Source organism: Phragmites australis, chromosome 15, assembly GCF_958298935.1.
Source record: "Phragmites australis chromosome 15, lpPhrAust1.1, whole genome shotgun sequence".
NCBI classification, from domain to species: domain Eukaryota; kingdom Viridiplantae; phylum Streptophyta; class Magnoliopsida; order Poales; family Poaceae; genus Phragmites; species Phragmites australis.
Window position 1 is genome coordinate 8643953 of NC_084935.1, and position 10657 is coordinate 8654609.

The 10657-nt window shown below is 44.3% G+C and overlaps 1 protein-coding gene across 1 annotated transcript; it reads left to right on the forward strand.

The window, feature by feature from the left end:
* The first annotated feature begins 4182 nt into the window (after positions 1–4182).
* LOC133893435 (aspartic proteinase nepenthesin-1-like) lies at positions 4183–5967 on the forward strand. The gene has a single exon (XM_062334448.1). The coding sequence runs from the start codon at positions 4394–4396 to the stop codon at positions 5720–5722; it is 1329 nt and encodes a 442-aa protein (XP_062190432.1). The 5' UTR covers positions 4183–4393; the 3' UTR covers positions 5723–5967.
* The last annotated feature ends 4690 nt before the right edge of the window (positions 5968–10657 follow it).

Sequence of the window (10657 nt, forward strand, 5' to 3'; positions counted from 1 at the left end):
GTTGCGACCAAGCACCGAAACCTTGATGGATTTCGACTCGATCTCCGAACGACCGCAGAACCACAAACCGGGACTAATCCACACAAAATGGTGCAGCCTAACTGGAAACCGTAGAGCACGAATTAGGGGGTCCCAGAGGAACCTTCACATATATACCGGTGAATCGGTCTCTCACAAGTCGATGAAGAACTCGCAAGAAATTTGGGGTAAGTCACTCAACAGCTCTTGGCTGGAAACACCATCTGGTGGATTTTTCTTAATTCATAATCGTGCCCCCTTTGGCTTAGATACAGTAGGTATTTATACTAGGAACACCCCTCCTAGCTAGGTGTGAAAGTTCTATAAGTTTCCACGAAAATAAAGGGAGATGAAAAGGTGAAAACATGGGTTCCCGAGAAGCCTCGCGTGATCTTCAGCCTCCCTGGCAGTCTTCACTTAAATGGTCATTACTCCTTAATGGGAAGTCAAAAAGACGAGCTGTTTGTTGGAGGTGAAAGTAGACTTGATTATCTTTCTGTCCATGTGCATTATGCATGGTGAATCTTGACCAGTTTGTGCGTGTGTCTCTTGGAACATGGCTCTGATGTCAGGAGTCAGTGTGATGGTTCAGCTTCTGCGTAACTCGTCTCCTTCTCGGTGTAACTTGTCTCCTTTGGTCCAGCAGCAGCTCCAATATGCGTAAACCTTAGCAATACAAAAGTAGAACATTTAGGTAGTATAAAATTCTCATTTGTATTGTAATCAAATTTAGTAAGGAGAGAGTTCACCTCTTGCTGCAGTTTCCTTGCACGACTCCGTGTGATGGGTCCTTGTATTGGTGTAATTGGTGCTTGACTTGTTTCAGCTGGTCCATGGCTTGGCACATTTGCTGGGAGGTCCTCATCAAATGGCTAATGATAGCAGGTACAGTGGGGCTCTGAAGTTTGTATTCACCAGATTGTCTGGTGATTACGAGGAGACACTCACCGAGTCATCCAGTGTTAATGGAAAAAGTGGGTCGTTAGGTAATGGCTAAATTTGGATCTCTAGCTTATAAATACCCCATCACTTGGTTTCAGTTGGCTCTCTTGTGATCCTAGAAGAGCTCATACACTGTATGTGTCATCAAGAAGTAAGAGAGTGCACTTGAGGGAATTTCAAAGTTCTTAATTGAAGGTTAAGGACATCTTTAGTGTTTGAAGAGTAGGAATTGTGCATCTAGCTATAGTCTAGGTTTGATCTTGATTAAGTGAAGCTATTGGTTTGTTACTCTTGGTGGTTAACAATACCTAGCCGATCTTTGATGATTGGAGGTGTCTCGGTGAGCTCTTGGAGTTGTTGTGGGAGTCTCGAGAAGAGCTATGTGTTTAGTTTGATGCTCGTCAATCGAGAGATGGAGAATTAGCAATCATAAATGAGCACTTAAGACTTTGTGATTTAAGGGGAGCGATATCCTTTGTGGATGCTCTAACAAAGATTAAGAGGAGTACCAACTCCTCGATATCTCAGAAAAAAAATCAGTGTTCTCCTATCTCTCTCCTTATTTTTCTGTATTTACATTTAAGTATTTTGCTTACTTGTAAACTTTACTTTCCGTATTTACTTTGTGTCCTATCTTACTTGTTTTTCATATTTCCCTCTAGTTTAAATGGTAGTCATATTTCTATTCATGTAAACTAAAGTTACTACTTATTCTAAAATTTAGTAGGAGTAAATTTTTAATAGCACAATTCATCTCCTGTTGGACTATCGATCCTTTCAATTCCGCGTTCATCCTGAAATGGAAAGCAACACAGAAATAAATGGAACCGAACGAAGCCTCCCTTCCACGCAACTGCACGCGCGGCCACCGGCCTGCAGATCCACCCCTCGGCTTGTTCCACATCTGCCAGGTACGTTTCATCTTCCCCAGCAGCCAGGTACGTGCCCATGCCTCAAGAAGTTGCAGGTGAGATTTTTTTAGTGTTACCGAGCAAGATTCTTAGAGCTGAAATCAATTCGGTTGGTGCCTGGCTTCCTCTAGAAGTGTTTAGTTTGCAATTTGCTAGAAGGCATACGCACATACTAGTGCATACGAGGAGATGCAACGGCAACTTATTGCTTTTAGTGACAAATTGCTAGTTTGTTAAAACTCAAAGTGTAGTGCAAGTTTCAGATTACCATGGTATTGCCAAGGGGCTTCTCTTCCTTATTCCTATATTTTATTTTCGTGTAGGATTCAAGAAGCATGGCATCTCAAATCTTATATTTTTCTATTCCTGTGTTTTTTCTATCCTACCTTCAAAGAGACCCTCAACAATGAAAAACTAAATTATGAGATCAAATTTGGAAGAACTTAACATACAGTGAAAATTTTGAAAAGTAAATCACATAAATCTCTAGTCTGTACATATTTCACGGATTCCGTCTACCATCAATACTAGAAAAAACACAAACAATCTTTCTTCACCCGACAGATCCCACATGATCAATCTTTTGTAAGGTTGTGCTACATCTGTTGTGCTGCCACACCTCTCTCCCCACCAGACTCTCCACCCCTCCCCCTCCGTCTCCTTTATGCCATCATTCTCCACCACCACCTCTCCCTTCCCATCCTCTCTCCACCCTCACTTCCCCGCACCCTCTTCTTCCCTCAATACCCTAGCACCATCCCATACCACCACAACCACCTTCACCACCACTAGCACCACCACAGCACGCCTTCACCTCCTTTCTCTCACATGTGGTAGAGCTCAGGCTATCGACGGGAGTTATGATGAAGGTACGATGGCCCATGATCACCACAATGACCCTAGAGTTCCGACTAGACTATAAATAATATATTTTATTAGAAAAATATGATCAAACTAATTCTGAAGATAGGATCATAATAAAACATGCCTTGTAGTCTTGGAGGGAGGGAGTAGTAACAAGCATAAATATATGAATAATCACATACCGACAAAATGTCTTCACTTAAATTTATACCACAGGAATGCTTTAAATCCTATCAAACACATCAGGATGTCCACAGTTAAAACGTACACTGCCAAGAAAGTTAGTTATGTCCGATACACAACATATAGACCATAAGACATGCCTCCGCTTAAACTCGAAAAGCTTCAGTGCCAAGAAAGTTTCAGATAATGACATTAATTGCAGGAAAAAGTAATGATCTAGAGTGATTATTTCAGTGGAGTCAGGTTACGTGGGGAAGAATATAAAACTTTTATTTAACGTTGTCTATCAAATATAGCTAAATATTAATCGCACACATTAAATTGCATAGCAAATAAAGTTATGTATATTTTTAAATAAATAATAGAATACAACTTTCAATTCTAGCTATGTAATCGCACACGACTATTTGGCTTGTATAAATATAAGGTGGCTTCAAGGCAAAGCAAGAGTATAAAAGTTTTTTTATGCTTCTAGATAGGAGATAGTACGTGATTGAAAAGTTCAGACTTTTTCGTATGGCAACGTTCAAGAGGACTTGTACAAACTATAAATAGAAGCAGTCTGTCTATAGCATTCCACTATTTTATTTCTTTGTGCTTCAGTGGACCTCTCTTAAATAGTCTCGAAATCACTCAACACAGCATAGACTTCACACGAGCCTTTCTATGCCGAGTCAAATACAACTTTTAGCCTTGTAGTGTTGACATTGATATAGCGACTGATGACTGATCGTGTTAGGTGGTTTGAAGTGGTGGACATTTCTCGGAAGGAAGTGCAGAATCATGATTCATCATCTAGGCAAATGGTACGGAGGCACTGTTATAGTAGAATTAGGCCTGAGTGTATGTTTCGTGTTGGGGTTACGATAATCTTCTCTGTATATTTCAATTTTATTGATATCTCTTAGATTAATAAAAGTTTTGCTATACGCCACGAGACTTTCGCTTTGCATTTATTTTTCTGATAATATCGGTGCTCATCCAGTAACAACAGAGGTGGTTACAAGGCGACGTTCCACGCGGTTTTCTTCTCCGATTGGATGCAGTCAATTCATGCACCTGACCTGCTTTTGGACCGCGACGGCTTTTGACAAATGCGCCTAACAATTATCCAACGACCGCAAGGCCCGTTCAATTTAGTAGAACCAAGTTCGAATGCTTATTGCCTGCACGCCGAACAAATAGCTCACCTAATCCCTTAAAAATTCAGTTGCCATGTAATCGAAGGCACCACCTTCTTGGCGTGAGCTTGACAACTGACAAGAACGACAGGATATACGCAGAGCTCAAAAACGCGGCTGCTGCTCTTCCAGGCAATTCGCCAACGAAGACCGGCACAAGATGGCGTGCTCTGACCAGGTAGTAGAGGCAGCTCGCCACAACACAGGGCATGATCACTAGACACTGGCTTATATAACACGAGCATTTCGATGCCGTTCTTGTACATTCCCAGCTAGTACGTGCTGCAGCCTTAGATGTCATCGACTTCACAAATGGCGTCAGTCGCCGTCCTCCTTCTCGCCGCTTGCGCAACAATGGCCTCGGGTGCCGCCGGCGTCCGTGTCGGGCTCACGCGCATCCACGCCGAACCCAGCGTCACCGCGTCCCAGTTCGTGCGCGACGCCCTGCGCCGCGACATGTACCGGCAGCATGCCCGGTTCGGCAGGGAGCTCGCGGCGTCCTCGGACGGCACGGTGTCCGCGCCGACCAGGAAGGACCTGCCCAACGGCGGGGAGTACCTCATGATGCTGGCGATTGGGACGCCGCCGCTGGCGTACCCGGCCATCGCCGACACGGGCAGCGACCTCATCTGGACGCAGTGCGCGCCCTGCGGCAAGCGGTGCTTCAAGCAGCCGGCGCCGCTGTACAACCCGTCGAGCTCCACCACGTTCGGCGTGCTCCCGTGCAACAGCTCGCTGAGCATGTGCGCGGCGCTGGCCGGGGCGACCCCGCCGCTGGGGTGCGCGTGCATGTACAACCAGACGTACGGCACCGGGTGGACGGCGGGCGTCCAGAGTACGGAGACATTCACGTTCGGCTCGGCGGCGGCCGACCAGACCCGCGTTCCCCACATCGCCTTTGGGTGCAGCAACGCGAGCAGTGATGACTGGAACGGCTCGGCCGGCCTCGTCGGGCTGGGCAGGGGAATCTTGTCTCTCGTCTCGCAGCTCGGCGCGGGCAGGTTCTCCTACTGCCTCACGCCGTTCCAAGACACCAACAGCACGAGCACGCTCCTCCTCGGCCCGTCGGCGGCGCTCAACGGCACTGGCGTCCGCTCCACGCCGTTCGTCGCCAGCCCGACCAAGGCGCCAATGAGCACGTACTACTACCTCAACCTGACGGGCATATCCATAGGCACGACAGCTCTGTCCATCCCACCCAACGCGTTCTCCCTGAAAGCCGACGGCACCGGCGGGCTCATCATCGACTCCGGCACGACCATCACGTCGCTGGTCGACACGGCTTACCAGAAGGTCCGAGCCGCAGTCAAGTCCCTAGTGACCCTTCCGACGACCGACGGGTCGGACGCAACGGGGCTCGACCTGTGCTTTGCGCTGACGTCCCAAACGTCGGCGCCACCGGCCATGCCAAGCATGACGCTCCACTTCGACGGAGCGGACATGGTGCTGCCAGCGGACAGCTACATGATCTCGGGCTCCGGCCTGTGGTGCCTGGCGATGCGGAATCAGACCGACGGCGCGATGAGCACGCTCGGTAACTACCAGCAGCAGAACATGCACATCCTCTACGATGTCCGGAAGGAGTCGCTGTCGTTTGCTCCGGCCAAGTGCAGCACGCTCTGACCAGATTTGAAGATATATATGTGCATAGGATCCCTGATTGATTTTTATATAATGAGTATTCAACAAAACATTCCAATTCAATTATTCAACTGAGTAATCCAAATGTAAAATATTTCAAAGGAGACACTCAAGTACCCAACATATGCAAGCAAACACGAAATAGATGACTGAAGTGGGATGTATAGAGCTGAAGAGAACAAATTACAAAACGACACAATTCATTATCTCCATAATCTGCAAACTCATCGTTGTCGTCACCACGATCATCACAGGAAGTGCAGGCACATGTCACTCAATTAAACCTGCGACTCCGACTCAATCTTATCTTTCTTTTGAAAGCCACCCTCTGAGTTGGTTTTCCATATGATTTATCATAACCTTCTAATCCTGTTTCTCCGCCAATAATAATGCGGAAATCAGCGCCAAGTACGTGTCATAGTCTTCCTTCCAATACATCTCCCGAAGTATACGCTGACTTGAGGGGGACGTAGACAAAGTCTTCTATTCAAATCCTCCTTTGTAATTTCTTTGCCACAGAGCTTCAATTGAGAGACTATGTTTTGTAGAGCTAAATCATACTCAGTCACATAATTGAATTTTTCATAGCGCAATTGTTCCCAATCATACTTTGCTTGTGTAACTCTATCTCCTCCATCTCTTATCAAAGTGAACCTCTAGGCCTTGCCATATAACAAGTGGATCCCGTTCAATGATATACATATTTTGGAAATCGTCACCTATATGGTGCCATAGATAATTCTGAGCCTTAGTCTTTTGCTCATCAGGAGCAATGGAATCAGGAATAATTGTCTCACTGAGATTATTCCTGGCTAAATAATTCTCAACCTCGCTAGCTCATGCCAGATAATTTCTTTGGCTGCTAAGACAATCGACCTACTTCAATGGTTCATATATACTTTGCTACAATTTGATATCCCCCAGGAACAATTTTCATGAAAACAAAACAAAAAATAATTATATGTAACATACCTTACAAAAAATAATTAAACAGACAATAACTTGTTTTGTGCACTAATTGCAAAAAAAAAAAACCTTGTATGTGCACTGGAACGCAATACAAATAGTAATAGCTACTTTTTTATTACCAGGTTCCCTTTTACCCAGGACCTTCTCGGAGGTCATTTTTAAAGAGGCGTGCATGCCCGGGGTTCGAACCCCGGACCGACCAAGTCGCGCTTATGTGTCTTAATAGCTCCTCGGTTACCACAACAAAACTACTCCATCCGTTATATATGCAACAATATACATGCCCAAGTTATTCCTAGAAAGGCAAAACATATGCCAAAGTTACATAGCCATAATTTCAGAGTAGATCTAAACAGTCATTACATGAACAGGATCAAATAAAGTTATATGACCTCAAGATACACAAGTGTTGGTAATCAAGCATATAATAAAAAAGAAGCATGGGCATGCATAATTCCAAGATTAAAAAAAAAAAAGATGGAACACATGTCACTACTATAGAATAGATCTTATATACCGGCCTATCATTGTCGATTTTTTACGAGCGGGTAGTGATAGAGTATCCCTATCGGTTTATATCAAGGATCGGTACTAAAAATCTATTCAAAAAGAACAGACAATGAAACTTGATTATCACTGTCGGCTCTAGCTATGAACTGGCAGTGATAGTTTGTCAAGCATCATTACCGGATCACTGCTAGTTACGAACCGACGATGATAATAGATGATAGTTTATCTTAAAAAATTTATAATTTTTTCATACGAAGTTGAATGGGTACAAATTTTATATTAAAATTATAACCCTCGACGAGATTTACAACTTTGTAGTTAAAAACTTTTTAATTTGAGGTATTTTAAATACCCAAATAATAGATGACAATGAAGTCGAGCGAGCTGGTTGAGCGACTGGCGTACATGGTGGGAGGCGTGGTCGGGATGCGTGGTCGGCATGGTCAGGAGGTTTATCTTAAAAAATTCATAATTTTTTCATAAGAAATTGGATTGGGACAAACTTTATATGTAAATTATACCTCTCGATAAACATGGCCAAATGGGCCGTTCGTGCCGGCCCGGCACGGGCCCGACTCGGCACGGCCCAGCTACGGCACGGCCCAAACGGCCCATCTACAGTACGGACCGTGCCGTACCGGCCCGCGTGCCTTCCCCTCGGCCCACGGCACGGCCCGTCGGTGACCGTGCCGGGCCGGGCCGGCCCGGGCACGATTTCGGCCCGACGGGTCGAAATAGATAAAAAAATATAAAAAATGAAAAAATACATAAAAAAATATATAGAAAATAGATAAAAATATAAAAAATAGATAAAAAAAATATTTAAAAATAGATAAAAATATATTTAAAAATAGCTAAAAAATTAAAAATATAAATAAAAAATAGAAAATAGTGCCAGGCCGAACCGTGCCGGCCCGACTTGACCGGGCCGTGCCGTGCTGGCCCGTCGTGCCGCGCGCTCGGCCCAGGCACGGCCCGTGGCGTCGTGCCGTGCCGGCCCGACCCGTCGGTAATCGGGCTGTGCCGTGCCTGGGCCGTGCCTACAGTACCGTGCCTCGGGCCGGTCCAGTAGCCACGGCCCATTTGGACGTCTTTACCTCTCGACGAGATCTACAACTTTGTAATTGAAATTTTTTTCCTTTGAAATCATTTACATATCTAAATAATTATTTTGAAGTTTTAGATAGAAGAGATCAAAAGAATTGATATGCTACTGCTATCACTAGGATTTTTATGGTGAGATGATAAAGATGTATCGTGTAAGCTAAGAGGTCCTGGATTCAAGTGTTATGAACCAAAATCGCGTGACTTATAATTTGCGGGGTGCCTGATCAGTCAAAAAAATTTGTTTTTTAATATCATTTTGAGTGGATTTTCTAAAAAAATTGCAATACCACCCGTTGAAGTCACCGGTTGACAATGATGTCCCTTCACTGCCAGTTCTAAAGTGCTAATTACTCACTACTATCTCTAAAACTGACAGATAATAGGATTTTAGAGTCAATAATAAAACTCTTTTCTGTAGTAGTAGTGTGCACACTCACAAAGTTTTGTCGTTGTAGTGGTGTGATGTCTCGTTGGAGGGAACGTAGATCACCTCGTCCCACACGGGTGGAAGAGAATAGTACTGACAGAGAATAGGATTTTAGAGCCAATAATAAAACTCTTTTCTGTAGTAGTAGTGTGCACACTCACAAAGTTTTGTCGTTGTAGTGGTGTGATGTCTCGTTGGAGGGAACGTAGACCACCTCGTCCCACACGGGTGGAGGAGACGACGATACATGGAGAGAATTAGTGTCGATTGATTTCTCTCTGTAGGGCATATAAGTCTTTATATAGGCAATTGATGTGGTTGTCGTGGCCAATTTGGTAATGTCTATAGTCTCCTTGCCCTAAGTTTCCTTTTTTTTTCCCTGGTAGTTGGGGCAACACGTCGAGGCTGGGCGATGCGACTTTTGACAATGCGAGCTCCGAGCACAACCGACCGTGATAGCTTCGCTGAATTTTATGTTTCTTTCTTCTCGTAGTAAAAATTATCATTTGAGTTGAAGTCTTGTGGGATGTTTTACGGTAGTATACTCTACATCACCGATTTTTTTTCCTGAATTTTTCATCACTACATATTTGGTGGGTGCTAGATATGTTCTCGCAACAAGTAAACTCATTGGAGCATTTATTCGAGTCAATTTAAGTTTGATTTCTTCCTTTTCAACGATACATATTTCCATACAACTTCTTTTGATATTTAAAAACATCGTCTTAGATGCTTGTCAATTAATCGGGAGTAAGCCAAACAATTAAAGTAATAAATATGTGAAAGCTAGTAAACTAACCATATGAAATGGCTAAAATATGCACTAGGGAGGAGAATTATAATTACCTAGTACATTATTTGTATTTAGTGATTCGGCCCTGTTAGATAGTATGCATTGGGGGAGTTATATGCATTGGGTGGTTGTTTGTAAGTGATGTAGAAGCCACAAAAATAGCAAAGTAATGTCTTGCCGTTGGAGTGACCATAGGTTTTTGACAAGTTTCAAGCACCTAATGGCTTTGACTGCATGTACGAAGTGGGCTTGCTCTTGCCGTGTCAAACCAAGACAAGTGAAAGTAGTATAAAACCAGTGTAAGAGTGTAGAGAGCAAGAGCAAATTAAGACTAGAGTGGCAACCTAAAGGTTTGAGTTATTATGCTATAGTAGTGTTGGTGATTTAACAATGGTGTTATTTTCAAATTGTTTCTATCTTAATCAAACCATATATTTTCTAAATATTAGTTGCATCGTTAGGTTGAGACATGTATGAGTTGCTCAGCGGGGGGGAAATCACAATAGTTTTGGATTGAACATGAGGGTCATGATACCCCATAAGCAGGAAGGTTGGCGCTACTACTATAGAGACCCACGATCATCATGGCTCTCTGCTATATTCAGTAGTCAACACAAGTTCAGCATCTTCATCCCATTGTGCTTAAGAAAATGTGTCTCAGGAGTACACGTGGGGAGGGCCGTGACTCGGAGCAGGCCCGAGAGAGCATCGGGCCAGCTGATGGGCTATTTCCTATTGGTCTGGGAAAATGGGCCAGAATCAGAACTTCTTTATGGTCACTCAACTGGCCCAATACAAGCTCCAACGTTCGTCCGGATTGTGCTCTGGCCGAGTGGCGACATGCAAGCACCGGAGCGCGCGGTTCGCCCGAGAGCTTGCGTCGTCGCCGCCGCGCCGGAAGCACATCACAACTCAGTTCCGCGAGCGGCGTGGCCTCTTGGCACTACCACGGAAGAATCCAACTGGCGACACGAACGCGAACAAGATTTATAAGCATCTACCAATGTCGCACAGACGTGCGATGCACTTCGTTCGCAGCCACCATTCAATCATTCGGATACTTAAATAAGTAGAACCTGTAGACCTAGTTCGTCAACTATCCATAGATCAT